Consider the following 20,301-nt stretch of genomic DNA (forward strand, 5'->3'; position numbering starts at 1 on the left):
ATCTGCATGCCAGATATGTTAGCCTGAACCTCACTCTTAAAAAAAAGCTACCTGCCACCCTGATTTTGTAAAGAATGACATAGTCCACACATGCAGTTTTGCACTTTTAATTCAGTTAAATTAAGGCACCAGCATGACTACAGAAATAAAATGGGTTTTTGTCTCCTCCCTTAATGATAGACATATTGGCTTTTGTTTTGGAAGAAGAAACTGCATTTTCAAAGTGTAATGAATACAAAGTGTATAAGTGACCACCTTTCCGGTTAGTCCCAGCTACCTGGCGTTGTTGAACACAGGAAAGGCTGCAGCCACCGCTTGCCTGCCCTGGAGCAGAGCTTATGCCGGCCCTGTCCGCTGCCTGCATTCCCTGCTGCTTCCGGAGGGCCGTCTGGGGCCCGGTGGACCGCAGGGTCTTGGGCTTTCACCGTGCACCTTCGCAGCCACTGCTGAACTGGCCACATGGAGGCAGCTGTGGCTTCCCCTTCCCCTTCCCCCCCCCCCACACCCCTTGGGCTGCAGCCAGAGGAATGCGAGGAGGCGGTGCAGCGCGAGCAGAAGGGGAGTCAGGGAGGACTCGGCAGGGAGAGGACGGGCACCAATGGATTGCCGCGAACTGGCAGTAGATTTGAAAACCCTGGGGGCATTTGGGGGTGGCACTATTATTATTAAACTGGGTTTATATTTATGTTTTATTTATTCAATGCATTTCTATCCTGTCCTGTACAAAAATCTCAGGACGGCCTTTCTTCCTCTTGCAAAGAACCCAAGGCAGCTTACAGAATTCTCTTTCACTCCATTTTCATCCTTCCAACAACAACCCTGTGAGGTAGCCTGCGCTGAGAGTCTGTGACTGGCCCAAAGCCACCCAGTCGGTTCCTCGGACAGGTGGGGACTAGAATGCCAGTCACCTGAGTCCCAGTCATGTGCTCTTAACCACCACACCACACTGGCTTTCAGTTTACCTTTGTGTAAATGCATGTGTTGGAGTACAACACACTTTAGAGTCTCAGGTAGTGTAGACCTTAGTTCTTGGTATGGTTATTTGAGGAGAAATTAGGACTTAACTTAGAACTTTTTGTTTTAGGACCTGACATGTCAAGAAGTACAATGGTGCAATTTCAATAAGCTATCAAAAATAAACTTTGCAAGAAGGAGGTGCCATAGTAACTTGGGAAATAAGTATTTAAAATAAAAACCAGGATGTGTTTAACTGTTCTGGCACTGCAATGTTAATAGATTAAAGGCTTATTGATATGTTATTGGAGCAGAATTAATGCATTTACACCCAGACTTATGCTAGATCTCAGCATGAAAATATACATATCAATTTAAGAAGAATAAGTAAATAATAAGCTGCCAGAAAACAGTAACATGAAAGCTGAGAGTACACATGGAAGTCCTGGATTTGGGATTTCTTTTTTTTTAGAAACCAGGCCAAAGCAGGGTAAACATTCCAGAGGGCCAAATTCTGTGCCATGGTGGCTGTGTGATATTTTTTCCTGTACTGGGGATGGGGAGGGGGTTAAAATGGGAATTAGCATTGGAGGGTAAAATAAGGAGTGGGGGATTGGCAGAGGAGATGGAACCCTGCAACTGAATGTGTGAAGTGACTCAGTGCAGAAGCCCTGCTTTTGAGTAGATGCGTGACCTGTGTTGGCGTGTTCACATTTGCAACGGATGACATGACACTGCAGGTGAATGATTCAGAACCCACAGTCTTCATAAACTAATTCTGCAGTGATTGCTGATGTGCCTTGGATGCTCTCTGAAAGGGTAGCATTCCTTCTGCTGGAACAGCGATTTGGCACTGTGTTTTCTCCTTTGGCGGGTGCTTAAGTTGCTTGCACTTAAGTTGGCCATAAAACAGCCTGTTGAGCTGGTTTGCCATCAGTTGTCTGTTGCCATCCAGTTCTAGGCAACCTTTTTCCTTTGATCCTTCCCTAAGATTTTTGTGTTGGCTATTACAATATTGTACGCGCATTGTATGGGTTTGTACACTTTCCTTGTATGCACTGTCTGAAAACAGCCCATTACAGGAGCAACAAAGAGTTCTCCTACAACAAGACTTGCGAGTGGCAATTAAAAGCCATTTTAATGAACAGACAAGTGTCTATTGTGTTGGTGCCATCTGGGATGCAAGAAGACTCTCTTAGGGAAATGAAAATCAACTAGATTTTCATGATCCTCCTGCCCCCAAATTCTGATCCATTAGCCATGTGCTATCTCCAGCTTGCCATATCATTGAGCCAACTTGTGGACTTCCGCCTTTGATCATAAATTCATATGATTGTAATCTGCACATTTTAAGATGTTAATGAAATTTGTGCAAACAAGCACCAGCAAACCCCCGATGCTCTACAATGATTTGTACAAAATGAACTAATTCTGCCCGAGTTGCACCAGAACCACAAGGTTTTAGAATGCTTATTAGTACAAATTTTATTAGTAGTTAAAAGCAAATGTTCAGGTCACAGTCTGGCTGAGAGATGGAAGTCTGTGGGGAAAAGAAACTTGTACCTGCTGCGCTCAGACTAGAGTAATCCTCTATTTTCCCTATTTGGTACTTCTTAGATGCCTTGCTTTAAAAAGGAAGAAAGAATAGGGTTTCATTGGTTCTCACAATCTCACCTGTGATTCTGCAGGTGCATGTGATAAATGTGTGATATAAATATAACATATTACCATTAAAAAAATTCGATGTCACCTTTTATATTCATTAAAATGAACACACTCTTATTTCAAGTCATTGTTTTCTTTTTTGTTTGGCAGTAGCAGTAGAGCCTAGTTAATATAGTTTGGTAGGAAAATGACTCAAAACTAACAGAGCTTGAAGAAGAAGCAAGAGAAAACAGATTCTCTTTTCTGGCTGTAAATTTGGTTGGGGATGAATGAATATATCAGTTTCATTTTTCTCTTACTTCCTCATTCTTCCAGTTTTAAATTCATTTTAGAGAATTTCTCCAGTAATTTATTTATTTATTTAGATTTTTTTTTTTTGTATGGCGTCCCATTCGCATGACCCTCGGGACGGCTTACATACAATAAATAAATACAATACAAATAGTGCACATAAAATCCAGAATCACCCTGGCTGCAAATTAAAAATCTATAGATGATATTAAAAACTGTTAAAATATTGTTTACATAAAAAGGTCTTAGCCTGGCGCCGAAAAACAAATAACGGCTTCTCCATAATGTTGCAATTTTTGCTTAACAAAAAGCGTTTCCATGAAAATTCATGAGCATTCCTTGTGTGTACATTTCTGCTAATGCATGGATCATTCCCCAGTAGGCAAATTCATGTAAAGCAATTTACTAACATGCTTTTGAACAGCATGCCTCGATACACATTTATTTGTTATTAGCTTTATACCCTGCCTTTTTCTTTTCTTAAAGAACTCAAAAGCGACTTACATCATTCTCCTCCTCCTGCTCACAGTCTTATCCCCACAACAACAACCCTGTGAGGTAGGTTGGGCTGAGCGTCTGTGACTGGCCCAAGGTCACCCAGATGGCTCCGTGGCGGAGCGGGGACTGGAGCCCAGGTCGCCTGAGTCCCAGCTCTGGGCTCTTAACCACTATACCACGCTGGGTCACATTTCTGTATATTTGTTTTAAATTGGAGAACTCTACTGCAAAATTTGGAGAAATGTGAATTTTGAAGAACTGAGCTTTGCTTTGTGTATAGTTAAAAAGTGTGAAATTAAGTGTGTTGGTTTTACAGTGTGCCATCTATTACTAAATTTGCTTCTCCAGTGAGGCCTGGACTAGAAAAGTAATCCTGCCTTTCAAGCCTTCTTTAACTTTAACAGAACTTGAAGCAACTGTGAGAAAACTTAATGTAGGAACAGATACCTGCCTACATAGCTATGCACTGAGTGCACACGTCAAACCACTTTTGCTCAGCTGGAAAGGCCTGCAGCTGGATAGGAAAAAGGGGACATTCCGTGGCAGCCCTCCTTATTGCTCCCGCAAGTGTGGAGAGATGCCAGGAGCAGGCCAGCCAATGGCCTCAGTGACCCAGCAGGTTTGTGGAGGAGAAGGCTCTCTCCGTTGTCCGAGGGCTTTGTGCACCAGCAGCAGAACCTCCGACCGGGCTTGGTAGCAAATAGGCAGTCGGTGCCACTCCCTTGGCAAAGGAGTTGCATGGCAAAGAGGGGCAGCCTCTGGACAGCGGCCCAGGCGCTACATTCTCCCAGGGCTCCAGCTTCCAGATCAGTTGAAAGGGCAGCCCCATGTAGACTATGGCAATTGTATGTAAACTTCTGCTCTCTCATGCCATTTCATGTTAAACATGGAAGCCTGATAGGACAGAGTAGAAAGTCTGATGTGGGCTGGTATGCCTTGCAATGTCAAAGACATCCGGAATGAATCCACATGACTCTGGATTCCAATGAATTTCACCTGTGGATTCCATAGTGGACTACATCTTCTGAGACACATAGATCTGCCATCTCATAGGCCATTGGTTTTATGTTCTGGCACTGTATGCGAATTAAGTCATGCAAATATGAATGTTAGTGGAAAATATGCTAAAATTAGCATGTGCGTGCGTGTGTGTGCACACACACACAGGGAGCTCTGTGCATTCTGATTTTCCTGCATCCTCTGCCGCAGAACCCTTCCACATGGAACTTGTCCTATTAAATTTTAAAACTATGCTGCATTTTGCCTGAAGGACAGGATAAAGGGATACGTTTCAGTTAGCTCTGTGCAGTACACACAACGATCGCTCTTATCAGCACTGCAACATTACGGTGACCCAGAAAGTAGACCCAGTGCATGGATCTGCTACTCCTCCTTAACAGAAAGGCCTTTCAGCAAATCACTCTTGAGAGAATCATATACAAGAAAATATTTATACGTAGGCCGGTGATTAATGTTTCACGACTGATAAAAGTTACATTGTTTAAATGACTTTATAAATCACCCTGTCTGTAGGATCATTTCCTGTAATCTGTCATTATATTTCAAATATATAATTGTGAGAGACAGAAAATTGGCACCCACCACAACACTGCTGCAAGGAACCCAGCTTCTCTTTCGTGGTCATTGAAGCAGGCCACGTGGTGAAACTGATTTGGCGGAACAAAGTCTCTGTTGCCCTGCAAGCCGTTCTTTCATATTGGTTCCAAACCTCGGATGGCTCATTTGTTCCGCTTGCCCTTTGCTCATGAACCATTTCCCAGTGTCTTTATGCTCATGAGAGCCAAAGCGCCTGCACGAAGGACTGTACTGCATTTGCCCAAGCAAGTGAAGATCCTGAGATCTTTCCAGGGGGCAGGGACCTTCCCATGGACCACTCTTTCCCATGCAATTACATGGGGATTCCTGGCAGCCTGAGGAAGAGGACGGCCGTGGCAGCTCAGGGGTCGTGCCTGGACGATCCAGGCTCTGGTCTCCAGTCTGCCAAGATGCTTGGTGGTAGATGTGTAACCATCTACTTCACAGGCTTGTTGTGAGGATAATGCAGAGGAGCTGGGTCACATCTTTCATCAGAGCTGCTTGGAGGAAAGAAGCGATATAAACATAACCAATAAAAGCCAATTAACAGGGTTTACTCACTCACCTCATTTCTTGGGGGCTCAGCCTCCTGGTCCCATGAGGCCTTGCCCGGCTCCCACGAGAGACATCTTAGGCACATGTGCCTTCGAACAGAGGTCAGGTTGTGACCCCTGGTCTTACGGGCAAGGTCAGACTAGATGGCCCAGGAGGCTCCTTCTGACTCGCTCTGTTTCTGCATTTGCCCACCCCTTCCCCAGGGCACTCGATGCTTCAAGGAAGAGGACGTTAGAAAGCCCCGCCACGCATTCTGGGTGCTGCGTGCCAGGGATGGCGGGAGACTCCCTGCTTTGCCCGCCCGTGGGAACCACAGGGCGTCGCTCTCTAATCAGCTCCCAGTGGAACAATGCTTCCCGGTTCACCGCCTGGACTGACATATGAATCCTTGTTCCTGGCTTTGGCCCGAAGTGGGGGTTCTTTCAATGCCACATGCTTTTCCTGGAAGGGTCCTTATCAGCAGGCCCCATTTTTGTTAATATTTGTGCTCTTTATATCCCGCAGAACAGAAAGTTCCCCGGATTGTTCATGACAGAATTCCATCTATATCACAGGTACTGCAACAAATGAACCAGTCTGAGCACAAAGCAAAGGAACAAGAGCAAAAGGCTGAGCTCAGACCATCAGTGGTTTTTCTGCTAGTCCTTTGCAGAGCAGTGTTCTATGTAGGTGTGCCTGAATTCAGTTGTCCTTTGAGGTTGTTGCACGCCATCAAGTCGTCCTCGACCTATGGCGACCCCATCTGCAACATGTCCTGTCCAAGACAGCTCCATTCTGCTCTTCCAAGGTCAAGAGCCTGGCTTCCTTTATGGATTTGACCCAATGTTCCTTGTTCCCAGGTAAATATGTATTGAATTACAGCCTTTAAAACCAAGAATTCTAGAAATGAGGATTTGCCCACTTTGACAACTGATGTAGTCACGTTGGCTATTTATTTTTAATTTCAACTCCGACGGTGGCTGATTATTCTCTTTGTACCCCTATTGGATTACTGTTGCCCTTTCTGCAGGTCAGCATATCTATTGCTATTTATATTTTCATTGTATTATTCAATTTGTGTTCTAATCTTTTTCTTAATTAAATTGTATGTCACCTGCCGGATAGGGTAATAGGCAACAAATAAATGGCTGATGGATGCTCTTTACAATGGCATATAGTTCATTTCTGGAAGGACAATAGGATTCAAGTTGTCACATTGAATATAGGTCCATGTCTCTGTGGACTTCCCATCTTCCCACCAGAATGGATAGCACCAGGCAGGATGCCAATTCTCTTGGCTGACTCAGATGTCCGTTTCTACTGGCTGGCTAAGCAAGTCATAACACTAGATCCAAAAATATCACATGGAGACTGAGGTGCTTCTCCATCCACATGAACAGATAGTATACCTGAACTGCAGGCCTGCCAAATTTTGGGACACCTCCCTGTCTCCGTTATCCTCTGCTTTTCCTACCATCGAGCCCCATGAAGATTTCTGGAGAACTTGCTGGCACAGGGCTGTGATGTTAGTACTGCTATGTCATTGTTGGTACATAGGGAAACATCTTTTCCTTAAAAGAAATGGGAGAATTTTCAGAAAAAGGGACTTGTACTTTTAGCAGCAGAAAAAAATGCACATGAACATCCTATTCTGGAATAGGTTTTTTGCAAGTTGTAAATTCTGGACAAGGAAACCAGCTGCCAGGACTATTTTTAGTATTCCTATATGTTGTCCATTGAAATCTTGGAAAATTCCTTCAGAAGACTGGATGAATTGGCCACTTTCTCTCTTTTCACAGCCTTTTAGAATAGATAGTTTTTTTACTTTTATTTATTTTTTCATTCATTTATTTAAAACATTTGTATGCCGCCCAATTGGGCCACAGCTCACTTTTGTTTTGTGGAATTTGATTTAATACCTGGCAATGAAGCTTTCCGGCTGCAGATGTTCAGATAGTATTTTGGACAGCTTATTTAACAGCTTATTCCATTGCAATGAAAATGCCCCTCGGTGGTTTCCCGTTATCCCTTGAGATCATGTTGGATACCCTCCCACCCCCCCCATCCCCTTCTGTAGCAGTTCATGTGGCAGACTTGACTACATTCTCCTCTCTTCTCCCTGCTTGCTCCTGCCTCTTTTTCTCTTCCTTGTGCTGAATTTTCGACTGCAGACTCCTTGGAACGAGACCTGTCTATGTCTTCTATTAATGCAACACGATGATGCGAAGAATAATAAATCATTGTGGTGAACAGAACCGCCCACAGGAATTCCACCATAGAATTGGTAGCCCCTTGCAACAGGCAGCTGCCACCCCCCACCCCACGGCCCTGTGCATTGTGCACCCTGTAGCACAGCCAGAGCTGGCTGCAGCCGCTGGCAAAGCTCCACAGGGGCACACAAAAGGCCTTGCTGTGTTAGAGTCCCCAGCTCAAGATAAGCTAGGATGCATTTACTAAAGGAAATTCAGGGGAGGAAAATTGCCTGCCACACCGCTGTGAGACCTATCCCAGGTTGTTCAGGAGGGTCTCCTGAAGCCCCAGGGTTTTGTTTTGCTTGCTTTTTTCGGGTGGGGGAAGTTGCTGCAGGTGGCTGGCTTGCTGCTGGCAGGACTCAAGGAGTCATGCTGATGCAAGGCATCTCCAGCTCTTCCATGGTAGCCCAGCATCACGGGCTTCCATGGCTGGTAACGTGGCAGAAGTGATACAGTGACAGTAAAACACAAGAAGCTGAGCCAACTTGCCTTTTACAACCAGTTGCCATAGTAATGAATTTATTGTACTTATTTCTCACCTTCTTGTCTGGCAAAGAACCCAAAGCAGGTTGTGCCCCTCCCCCCCCCTCCGTTTTATCTCACAACAAGAGAGATAAAGAGTCTCTCTTGAGAGACTGAGAGTCAGTGAATGGCCCAGAGCTGCCCACTGAGCTTCACGGCTGAGCTCAGACCTCTCAAGTCCCAGACTAGCACACTAATCTGTGCACCGTATGGATGTATATCATGCGATCCCTTCATTGGACAGGAGTTGCCACTGAATGTGTGGACTCTGCAGTATTTGACGTGGGATTCATTCATACATGCAAGTCATCAGTTTGATGCTCCTGTCGTTAAAGGGTGAGTAACATGGATGCAAAAAAATCTCAAGATGGCTTTTTTGGGCTATGTCGAAGGCAGGTACAGTTCCACCATTGAGCTCAGGAATAAACAGCCTGGTTCCCTTCAAAATGTTTGGATAGGAAAAGTGATACATTCATTGAATTCCTATTTTAATGTGAATTCACCTCTCAGTTCACATCTCTCAGAACCAAATGCAATTGTGAACTTGGTTTGCAGTCATGTATCTGCACATTTTCAAGTTTGTGGTATGTTTTGCAAAACCAAGTGGGTTTATAAACATGCACAAATATGAAAAATATGCCTGGGAAAATGTGTTCATTCTAAACATGCACACAAATACATGGATGCATGTGTACAAAAATGTGGACAGTTGAAAATACGCACCAAAATTCACAAAAGAATATGTATGAATTTCTGTGAAGTAAAATAAATGCTTGTGATCCAATGTGGAACTGGAATGGAAGGAACTAGCGCTAGAAGAATGACAACCTGGATGAGATCAAGATTCAAAGATACAGCTATCCCTAGTTTTGGACTATAGTCCCTACAGTTCATAACCACTGGCCATGTTGGCTGATGGAAATTGTAATTCAAAGCATCTGGACATGTGTTCAGGGTTGCTTCCCCCTTTGAATAGCTCGGTAGATTGGCAGCACAATCCTAAATTCATTTACTCTAAAGCAACTCCCATGGAATTCAGTAAGTCTTACTCCTGTGTAAGTTATGCTGAGAATAGCAGGATAGAATGTTATTTAGAGCCCCCAAAACAATGTACAATTGTTCTTCAGCTAGTAAATTTTCAGTAGATAAAAACAATGGTTCTGGATGAAATCTAGTTGCAAAGAATCTGATTTGCCTTAGAGGACGATCAAAGTTGTCATTTGTGCCGCCAAGGCTTTCTTCATAATCATTTGACTAAACCAGGACCCACACTGTTGACTTAAACTCCAGCCAGTCCAAATGATTTGTCCCATGGGAAAAGAGTTAAAAGTAGTTTGAGCTGGCCTGGTAATTTACTAGCAAAACAATATTTGATTTACTAGCTGTCAGCTTTCATCAAATCTACATATTATATTTGCCTATGCTGTGAAACCAAATTCAAATAAGGGCAAGAAAAATCAGCAAAGTGGGTATGACTCGAATTGGGAAGAATCTGGAAGTTCACAGTTAGGAATTAAATCAATAACAAGTTACACTTAAACACAGAAGAGTAATATTTTGTTTAGGGATCGTGCTTGAGAACTGCTTGCTAATTTGCTTTTTTAAGGCTTTTGTTGGTTTAAGTCCATGTTTCCTGAACTCAGGATACCTGGGGCACAGTTGACCTCTCCCCTAAATCTGAAAGCACATGTCACTTTTTACATTCAAGAAGATATATGTGTGTTTGTTTCAGTCTGCTTCCAGAGCAGATGGGCATCTGTATTCCTCTCTAGTTGGCAAGAAAGAGGGAGACGCTGGTCTGTGGTTTCTTGAAGATCATTTAGGGTGCAATCTGGTGCATCTTCAGACAGGAAAAAAACCTACAACTCCCAGCATTCCTACCTAGCCAGCATGCTGGGAGTTGCATAGCTGTTGTTTCTAAATTGTTGTACCCTAAATCATCTTTTCTTTTTAGGAAGTTCAATTGTAATGGTTGATCACTTTCTGTATTTTAGCAATGTTTTATTTTGTTTATGGTTCTTTTGTTAGCTGCTTTGGGCACTTCTTTTTTGAGAGGGGAAGGCAGGAAATTCATTTCTTACAAAGGAATAAACAACATAGCGTACAAAACACAATGGGCTAGACCAAAGCTGTTTTAAGTACACGCAAGGATTTGCATATGTCCAGGAACATCTTTAACTTCCCCGTTTCTCCTTTTGATCAGCACAATCCTGTATCCATGGCATAAAGTATTTGTTCCTCCAGATGTGCCTTGGCATGAGATGCCTTTCTGGGCACACGGATGCTGGGTGGAAGGCCTGGTGTTCCCCTCGCACCTGATGCCAGCGACAGGAAGCACCTCATTTAGCTGACAGGCTTATGCTCCTGCTGCCTATATAATCCTGGAAGGGCCAGAAACATAATCCTATAGAAAATACAGATGTTTAGGTGTTCCCTATGTGCAGCTGTATCTCACAGCATCAGTACCACTTAATCCAAACCACTTAAGGTCAGTATCAAATCTCTTTGTCAACATACTTTATTTTCTGAAAGCAAAATTGAGGTATCCAGAAAGTTTGCCATGGCTCTGCTGCAGACCTGCTATGGAAAAGCCATTACTGCTTACGAAGAGAAATCTACCGCAGACTTCGAATGAGACAGGCCAGCAGCGCTCACGCCTTTCGTGGGTTGCTGGAGCTCGGCCTGGCGATTTCTGAATGGCCCCAAGCGAGAACCCCTTCGCTCTGTGAGGGTCCACTTTTGCACCGCCGTTGCCGCCAGCTGCTCCTGCTTCTCGGCCTCCTCCTCGGCACTGGCCCCACTCCCCTGCTTGGGGCCCACCAGCAGCTGCTGCCCCTTCTCCCCACTGCCGCTGCCGGGGCCATGAGAGGGGCAGGTGAACAGGCAGTTGCCATGGTGAAGCAGAGGAGCACGTCCACGGGGCTCTTGTCAAGGTGCCCCCGCTGCAGGGTGGCCCCTCAGCCCGTTTACCTGTGATGCCCACTCTGAGTAGATCTGCAGAAATCTGTAGGGCTTGGTGATTCATAGCAGTGTAAGTCCCACAGGGTTCAGTTTGTCACTGCTGGTATGACTCTGGGTCTAAGCCAGATTTACCACCTGAGTGAAAATAAGGCGCTTATTTTCTAACTAAACTTCTGCACACTGCACTCCTATTTATTGAATAGAAATGGTAATGTTATGTGAAATTCATTGCTTCCTTAAAGCGCTTCTTAGTCCTATTGGAGATATTCTGAGAACTATGAGATGGAGGTTGGGCAGTGCCCCTCCCCTTTTCCGAAATTGGGTTGTCAGTAGGAACGGGGGGAGCGGCCCTTTTGCTAGCCTATTTCAGTTTCACATGTACTTATTCATAAGTCAGTCCTGAGCTGTTTCTGCATCAACGTGTGAATGAAACCTGCACACATAAAAAACCTACATAATTGAATTAACCATTTAATTTTGTATATATTTTACCCTAACATACATATTTATCCTAACATAAGGTTTTAAAAGCACATTTTAATCTAAAACACATGCCTGTGTGCATTTTGGTACATTGTTAAGCCAAGAATGGTATCACAAAATTTGGAGCAGTAAGAATACTGAAAGATAACATCACTTAGCTATGAGTCCAGGCATTGCAAATTGGGTCAGTTGGCTTAAAAATGTGGATCTAGAAAAATAGTTGAGTATCTCTAACTGACAACACATCTCTTTGTCACAGCAATCGCTCTGCAGAGACTCCTCCTGTGGGGGCAATTAATTTTGTTTGCCTTGTAGTGGGAATCAGTCACACATAATAGAGAAAGAGGGGAGTCTCCTGTCAAGAAATTGACGGGAAGGAAGGAAGGTGGAGGCAATGAATCATACAGAGGGACAACAGGCAGCCTCGGCTCTGCGTGGCCATGTACCATGGTTTGAACAACGTGGAGCTGTCTTTGTTGCGTTTAATTTTTATGGTATCCTAGGATGGGTTTCATGACATACTATTTGGAAATTACTGGTTTCCATGACACCACCATTATGGGGCATACGAAGTCACTACCATCAAACGGCATCATAAACAGCTCTTAGTAAACCAAACCCTTTCAAGTGAGAACGTTATAGATCAGAGGAGAGAGCATTTTCCAGGGTCTTATGTTCATAATTGGATTTAGAAGTCCCAAAGGAGATGAATCTGAAGTTATAGAACAAGAGAAAAAGAGGTACTGAAACCACTTTTTTTTCCAGCTGTAAATATATCACTTCTCTGCCTTGTACCCTTGATGACATAATAATTTACTTTGGAACAAGCACCCCTGTTTATTAGCACCAGACTAGGAATCTTCCCAGGGTAAATAACCAGTTAAAAGGATTTGAATGAAATATGTCTTTTCCTGGACTGCAGAGTTACTTTTCTTTCTTTCATGTTTCCAGACCTCAAGAATCACCACATCGGATGAAGATAAAGAAGGGGGCTGGGATGCCTGGGGTGCCTGGAGTGATTGCTCGCGAACATGTGGAGGTGGAGCATCCTATTCTCTGCGGAGATGCTTGAATGGCAGGTGGGTCATTTCTAGTGCACCGAATAAAGCCACAAATTATACAGAACTGGGGTGGGTGATTACTCGGTGCCTACAAGCTAAATCACTTAAGCCTGGGGTCTTGCATTAAAATCTGTTTCGGTCAAGGGGCATTTCAATAGATGTAAGCAAGAGTTTATAATGTGCTGGAAGACCAAATGAAGGGCCACTGCAGGGGTGCAGGACCTCTTTCGGCCCAAGGGGATGAATTCCATGCTGCAGAAGCTCTCAGGGCTGCAGTCCAATAGCGGGTTGGGCCAAAGGCAAAGGGGATGTGGCTGAAATGGAAGCATATTTCCGCATAAGGCTGCAGTCCTTTGGGTGTTGTTACGTAAAAGTGGCCTATAACCCCAGCATCCCTCAGCCAGCCTGACACAGCAGGGAGTTGGAGACATTTCTTCAGTTTTAACATGTGCAGACCCTGAAGCTCTTACTGCTAGTAAGCAAGCCTTAGGAGAGGCGTTTCGACCTTTTAGGACGGGGAAAGTTGAATCATTTCTGGGAAAGCTCATGACCGTCAATGGTCTGGGGAAAGGGAGTGGGACTAGGGAAAGGGGGTGCCCATCTGGGGAATCCCTGGAGGTCCATACTGGGATGCCTAGTCTGCACCTCTGGACTACTGGCTTGGCAGCCTGCTCTCATGAACTCTCCAAAATACTGCCCTTTGCGTCTACTGAAAGGGCCAAAGTACGCCTTATCCAGTGCAGCCCCATGTCATAATAGCTAATGGAGCCACTGCCTCCCCCATCTGAGGCAGAACGCCATCTCTGAGTTGCTAACAGGGACATCAGAGAAATACACAGTGGGCTCAAAATAGTTTGGGCATCAGTCTGATCCACAGATTCCACATTAGACTGGTTTTTCCAACTGAAAGGATTCTGCAGTCTTACAGACGGTTTTTTTTTATTCTACAGTTTTATGCAAAATTATCCATAGGAAAATATGGCAAATAAAAAGGGCTCCATGGACTAGGAGTGTAAATGTGCATTTTCAGTAGTGCACATTTGCACAAATGCGTGTTAATGCCTGTACACAAAATCTGATTTCCTAAGTGAAGGAAAAACAGAAGGAAAGGTGCCAGACAAGCTGGGAAAGGCTGCTGAAATGCACTCTAGAAGCCCACATATCCACGTGTGCAGACACATGGAGACTTGGCAGCAGAAAGGGAAACAGGGCTACTTAACCCTTTCCTTGTTTTCACCCTAAAACTACTCCCTCCCAGCTGCTTGTCTGCCTGCCAGTGTCCCAGAACTATATTCACCTTGCAAAGAAGAGACTTGGATAAAGCAGGAGCGAGTCAGAGAGAAAGCCACTACCACGAAGGGATTAAGCACCTTCCCTTTGCTGCTGCGAATTGTCCTTTCTGTGTGATCTGCAGTGGTGAAAATGCTCTCAGGTTAGCATTACACACGGTGCAGAATATGGCATGGTTTGGCCCTACAGTTGCTCTTGCGAATTTTCGAGGGAAACTTGGCCACGCCTTTCAGCACGGACGTCTTCAGCAGCCCACATCTCTGAGACTTGAGCTGCTGCCCTTGTGCAGATGAGGGTGGTAGTTAGAGGTGAACCCAAGGAGAGGAAGGGGGGGATAGGCTACCTTGTCCTTCCAGTCACAAACCGCCCTCCCTCCCGGCTTCTTGTTGCTGCGTGCAAAGCCGCTGACCCCTGCTTTCCTTAAGCTGGACCTTGCCAATGAGTTTGTAGGGTTTAGAGAGCTCCACTGTTGACCATGTGAATCGCTTGTCAAAACAGATTCTGGTAAACCCTATAATCCTGTGTGCATAACATTTCAAAAACCTTTTTATTTGGCCAATATTTTAACGCATAATTTAATTTATTTTAAATGATGCTCAGTGTGGAATAGTTAATTTATCTTATTTTATTGTAGTCTGAAATAATGTTGTAAGCCGTCCAGAGATGACAGTAATGGACGGCATACAACATTTTTAAATAAATAAATAAAATAAATAAAAATGTTTCCATAGTTTGAGATGGTGTGCAGATGTAGGACTAAAAGTAAGAGCTCTCACTGCTTCATCAGGCGGCCCTGTTAACCTATCCATCTTCGAAACAGCATTAAGTATGAGAAACAGTGGTGCATGTTCTGTCCTGGAGGGAATAATTTATGGGAAGGGCTAGTCTTTCAGCATCACTTCTGCTCACTGACTGCATTCAAACCATATTTTTCCCCTCGCCAGGAACTGTGAAGGCAGGAATATTCGCTATAAAACCTGCAGCAATAATGTAAGTGCGATCCATCATTTTCCTTTCTTCTCTCACTTTCGCGAGTCAGCAGCTGTAAAGTTGCAGGCATCCTTCCGCTTTTGTGACAAGAAAAAGACTGGCCTGGTCCTAGTGTTCGCTTTTGCCCAGTGCTGATGTCTAATGTGTGTGCCACTCTTAAGCATGAATGCAGCATGGAGGCAAACTGTTATTCTGCTTAAATGAATGGGAAAGAAAGCCCATTGTGCTTCAGTGACCTTTCACCTACTGGGTCAGTGGTTCTGATGAAGGGCTAAATTTGTGCTTCTACCACCGGTCCAGGACCATTCACTTCTTGGCAAAGAGCAAGCCAACTGCCCGCTCCCTCTCAAGGACACCGGGCAGCTGAACTGCCCTTGAGCCTTAGCTGGACAGTGGCCGGACGGGGCACCTCTTCTGATGTACTTAAAAGCAAGGGGCCAGTTCCAAGGACACAGGACAGCCCCTGCTGCACACCGAGCCCCTTCCTCCAGCAGAGGAGAGAGGTGACGGATCCAGGAGGGGTGGCCAGCATGTGCCGCCTCCCGATCCTTTCACACAAGCTCTCTGGGGTGGCTGTGGCTCTCTGCCACCCGACTGGGCCAGCCTGGCATGGTTACGTGAGCCCATTCGGACTGAAGGGCGCTTGCTGATTGGAGGATGGTTTGGGACAGGGAAAAGGAACTTCTTCCCACAGACTATGGTAAAACTATGGGACTCACTGCCAGGGGAAATGGTGACAGCTGCCAGTCGGTGGCTACTAGCCTTGCTGGCCAGGGGCTACCTCCTTTACCAGATGCCACATGCCTGCATACACCAGTTGCTGAGGAGCTGGGCAGGGGGAGGCCTTGCACTCATTCGTCTTGAGAGATCCTGTGGGCAGCTGATCTGATCCAGCATGAGTTTTCTTAAGTTCTTATGTTCTTATAACTTGGGCTAAATTATGCATTGACATATATGAAAAGCACCTTTTGTGAAAAGCAGAAAACTCAGGGGCAACTACATTCCCATATCCTCATTTCCTGAAAGATGACATTTGCTTGTACAGTGCCTTGAAATCCTGACATGAAGAAGAACCATAGGTACATAACAAGCATCGACACGGCAGACATACACAAATCGCTGTGGCTTGGCTTGGCACGGTGGTGCTGTCACTCCTGGAGCACCTTGGCGAAAGAGGGCAGCTCCTGGAGCACCTGAACAGAAGCACCTTGGCGAAAGAGGGCAGCTCCTTCCCCACGGTATCTTGCCATCCATGTTTCTGTAGCACAGGCCACAGCAGCAAGAAAGGGAGCAGGCACTGGAACTCTGCAGGACCTGAAATACTGGCAGGGGCAAAAGCCACACGCTGGGGTGCGGGGGATGTTCTGAGGGAAAGTGCCGGGCAGATGAGCGGAAAGGAGCTGCTTTCCTTCTGCCCCTTCTCTGAACCCAGTCCCTGCCTGATGTGTTCGGGACTGGAAGGGGGCTGCATCTGTGCTTGGTCGCCCTGTGAGGTGGGCCAGCGGAGCTACGGACTGTAGCAAGTTCCCTGGCAGAAGAGTGCCCTCAGGGACTGGCACGACTGCCCATCCAGACTAGCCTCTGGCTGTCCTGAACAGGAAGTTCTGCCACGGCGCTCTGTGTAGGCTGCAGTTTTGCCTGGAGAATGTTAGTCGTTCCTGGCTGCTACTTTACTTGACTTATGGTGTATTCCCTGCTCTGGACTCCTCGCGTATTCCCTGGTCTGACCAGTTGGCTTGGATGCCTGGCAGGGTTCCTGGTTCCCAGCTCTTAGCTCACACATGACAATTGCTCGTGGCTCATCCTGGACAGGCGCTTGCAAGGGAGAGGGGCCATGCGGTCGCCTGCCAATGGCGCACAGAGCTAGCCAGCTCCTTCAGTTCGCAGCTACTCATACCGTGTCTTCGGCACGCCAGAGGATTAGCCTCGCGATACATCCCCATCACGTGCGCCACTCTTGCTTTTTTCCATTTCGCTTGACGGCTGTGGCTTTCATGTCAACAGCTTCGTGTATTCTTCCATAGTTGTGTCAGCAGCTATAGGGAATCCATGCACTTTGCTACTCATTCTGGAACAAAGCATGTTCTTATGATGCAGTGACTGCATGTGTTTTGGCAGAGGTCGGGACATGATCTATGTGCAGCTCATAAAATAAATCTTCTTGTTTGGAGCAAAAATAAATCTTCTTGTTTGGAGCAAAAATGTCTGGTAATAGCTCTGCAGATTGTCTCCCACATCTTTCACCAGAATTGATACTTTTGTGCGTTTTGTTTGCAACCTGGTGCAGCACTTTGCTGATGCACGTTGCTGTGGAGCAGCGTGTAGCCGAAAAGCGCATTGTCAGAATCGGAGACCAAGCCAGGAACAAGTCCAAAGCCAGAATCAGGAATGTGTGCTGGACTGGAGCCTGAGAAATAAGATGGTGCCACAGCTAGAGTGAGACTGCAAGGCAAGAGGACAGGCCTAAGCGAGATAGAAAACAAGGCATAAAACCAGGTGCAACAGCTGAAGCCCGTGGGTGGGGTCAGGAGTCGTGGAAGGCCCCAGGAGGTAAAACGAGGCAGAGCGCGAGAGGCAGGCCCTGCAGTCCATCTCGCGGCAGCTTCTCCCCAGTGCTTTTTCCCGCAAGCAATTGCATGTCCTCTTGTCTTCACCCAGAGGGGCAGCTCTACCAAGAGACTGAAAGGGCAGCATAGGGCATGCTGGACCCTTGCTTCTTATGCCATTGCTACTTGAATACAGATGTTCTGCATAGTGCAGGATGTTTGCGCTTTTGAACAGGGAACTGTATAATCCACACATTTCTTGTTACATGGATTTGTTGTCTGTTGGATAACATGCCATCAAGTTCCCTCTAACTCATGGAGACCCCATGAATGGATGGATGCTCTCTTAACTGTCCTGGCTTGGCAGCCTTGCTCAGCTCCTGTAAGTTCACAGCTGTGGCTTCCTTGATAGAATCAATCTGCCTCATAGGGCATCCTGCTCTTCTCTTCCATCCTCAAATTTTCCGAGCATGTCTTCTTCAGTGAGTCTTGCCTTCTCATGATGTGCCTGAAGTACAACAGCTTCAGTTTCATCAGTCTCACAAATATCTAACACTATTTATCACCTTAACCAATGATGGGAAGAGGGAGCTGATGTCCTTCGTCCTTTGGTACCCCCAGTGCAGGTGGCCAGAAGGAAGTGCTGCACTGGTTCAGCAGTTGCCTGGTGACACCAGGGAACAATCAGAGTTCACCTAGTCCTGGAATGGGAAATGAGGCCCTCCAGAAGGTCTCATCCCTCACTATCGTCTGTGCCTATGCTGGTGGGATTCAAGGGCTTTGTTGCATAATATTAGCCTGAAGCGCCTGATCCTGCCTGACCTTGGAAGCTAAGCAGGGTTGGGCCTGGTAGAAATCTGGATGGGTGAACTGCCCAGAGGGCTTTGGCTATGGGTGGTATATACATGTAATGAATAATAATTATAATTGTTGTCCAATAGTATCTCCAGGACAACATATTTCCCACTCCTGACCTAGCCCTCCATAGTGTGGCTTCGCCCTTCAGTGGGAGCAGCTCATTTCTTTCATAAAGGCAAACCAAGCTGCTCCAAGCTGCTGGCTTTCCCCTACTTATTTTTCACCTTGACTGGTTGCTTGGTGTCTCCTTTTGCTCCACCTGCCCAGCCCAAGCGACCAGGGAGGAAGAGACTGCCGTGGCTGTACAACATACATCGATCCAGCAACGTTTCTATACACCAAGACTTTGCGGTCCTTTCATTGAAATGTCAACATGACCACCTCCCGTTATATCAACACACTCTGTCAGTTTGTGCTAGAAGTTGCTGCTTGGTCATTCTGAAGAGATGAGAAGCTCCCTAGATGAGGGGCCACCACTGACGTTTTGTCAGTGAAAGTGTAGCTCCTTAAGGCATTAAACTGAAGCATCTGGGGTGGTTAAAAGCTGACATTTCTGCAGGCCTGACTTATAATCTGAGCTGGAAGTTCCTCCTCAGGGAAAGAAGTTAGTGATTAGCAGCTCTGGCCCTACTGGAACTGTTCAATCCTTAGCAATCCTCTTTTGGATAAGAAGCAAACTTGGGCCATTTGGCAAGCTACTTGCCCCATTCCCTCCTGCCCTCGCTTGGCCCTGTGCCTCACACTCAGTAACCTGATTTTGAAACATGGCCTGCCATACTGGCTTTGCATACTTCTGGCCTCCAAAACCCTTACCGCCCATGCCACAAATAGTGTAGACGGACTGATTGAAAACAGGCTGGGTGTAAAAACATCCCCTCTTCACTCTCCGTTTCTCATAAACGCTGTCCCTCAGGGTCTTCGTGTGGTATATACACATATACACAAGAATCTGTACATGCATGTAGGACTTTGCATATTCTGTACTTTCAAAAAAGTCTGTCTGAGTGCAACTCAGATTCTGTGATGGGAAACTGAATTCTTCATTCTGCAATCAGTTTACATTGGTATAAACTGACACCTCTTTGATCAGATGTGTGGCACTGGGGGAGTTGTATGATCACTCTTTCTGTTGCCTATCTTGATTTCCAAATCAAAGCTGTTCTTTTCTTATCTGGTGGCATCCAGTGTGGACAAAGTATAAGGGAAGATTTTGACTGGGAAAACAGCATCAGGAAAAAAGGGTTGATACACTCTGCTCTAGGTCACGTGTGCCCACTGAGGTGAAGTAATTCTATTAAAAAAAGAGAGAAAACATTACAAAAACTAGTCATGAATCTCCTGTGTGATGTGTAGTTTGGCCTGGAAGACTGGGCCTTAGGCAGCAACTCTACTGGATTCTAAGATTGCCCCAAGTAATGGCGCTTCATTTCAAAATGTCTTGGCAAAGCAAAGCATGGCTGCTGTGGTCTTTATTACATTATCTTCTCATATCTGATGATGAGATGCAGAAAGAGAGAGACATGAGGACTGGAAAGGCATTTCTAAAAAAGTAAGATTTTTCAGAGAGTCTGTGTCCTGTAGCTTTTCTCCCCTGCATGGAATCGTGGTACATTCAAACCTGACTGTAAATGAAAGCCGTGCTCCCTGGATTTCCTAGCAGTTTGCTGTTCCAAAATGTGACTGGAGTAGACTTCAGTGAGAGGTTCCACTTCGGCTCCACTTGCCTTGACTCACTTTAATCTCTCCTCGGACAAGCCTGCTTCTTACCCACTTTTATACGGATGGTTGGTGCCAACTGGG

The 20,301-nt window shown here is 45.6% G+C and overlaps 1 protein-coding gene across 7 annotated transcripts in view; it reads left to right on the top strand.

Moving 5' to 3' along the window:
• ADAMTSL3 (ADAMTS like 3) overlaps positions 1 to 20,301 on the top strand; it is a 245,472-nt gene that overhangs the window by 73,692 nt on the left and 151,479 nt on the right. For 6 of the 7 annotated variants that reach the window (XR_006415544.1, XM_044438722.1, XM_044438720.1 and 3 more), the window contains exons 4-5: positions 12,708 to 12,835; positions 15,052 to 15,097. Coding sequence is in view for 5 of the 7 variants with exons in the window: in XM_044438722.1 (XP_044294657.1) it covers positions 12,708 to 12,835; positions 15,052 to 15,097 (174 nt within the window). In the remaining 2 variants the exon portion in view is untranslated. Of the gene's footprint in view, positions 1 to 12,707; positions 12,836 to 14,125; positions 14,250 to 15,051; positions 15,098 to 20,301 lie in introns of those variants that run through there. The other variant, XM_044438726.1, reaches the window with a different exon arrangement.

The sequence above is a fragment of the Varanus komodoensis genome, unplaced genomic scaffold (genome assembly GCF_004798865.1).
Source record: "Varanus komodoensis strain SLA01 unplaced genomic scaffold, ASM479886v1 scaffold33, whole genome shotgun sequence".
Lineage (NCBI taxonomy): Eukaryota > Metazoa > Chordata > Lepidosauria > Squamata > Varanidae > Varanus > Varanus komodoensis.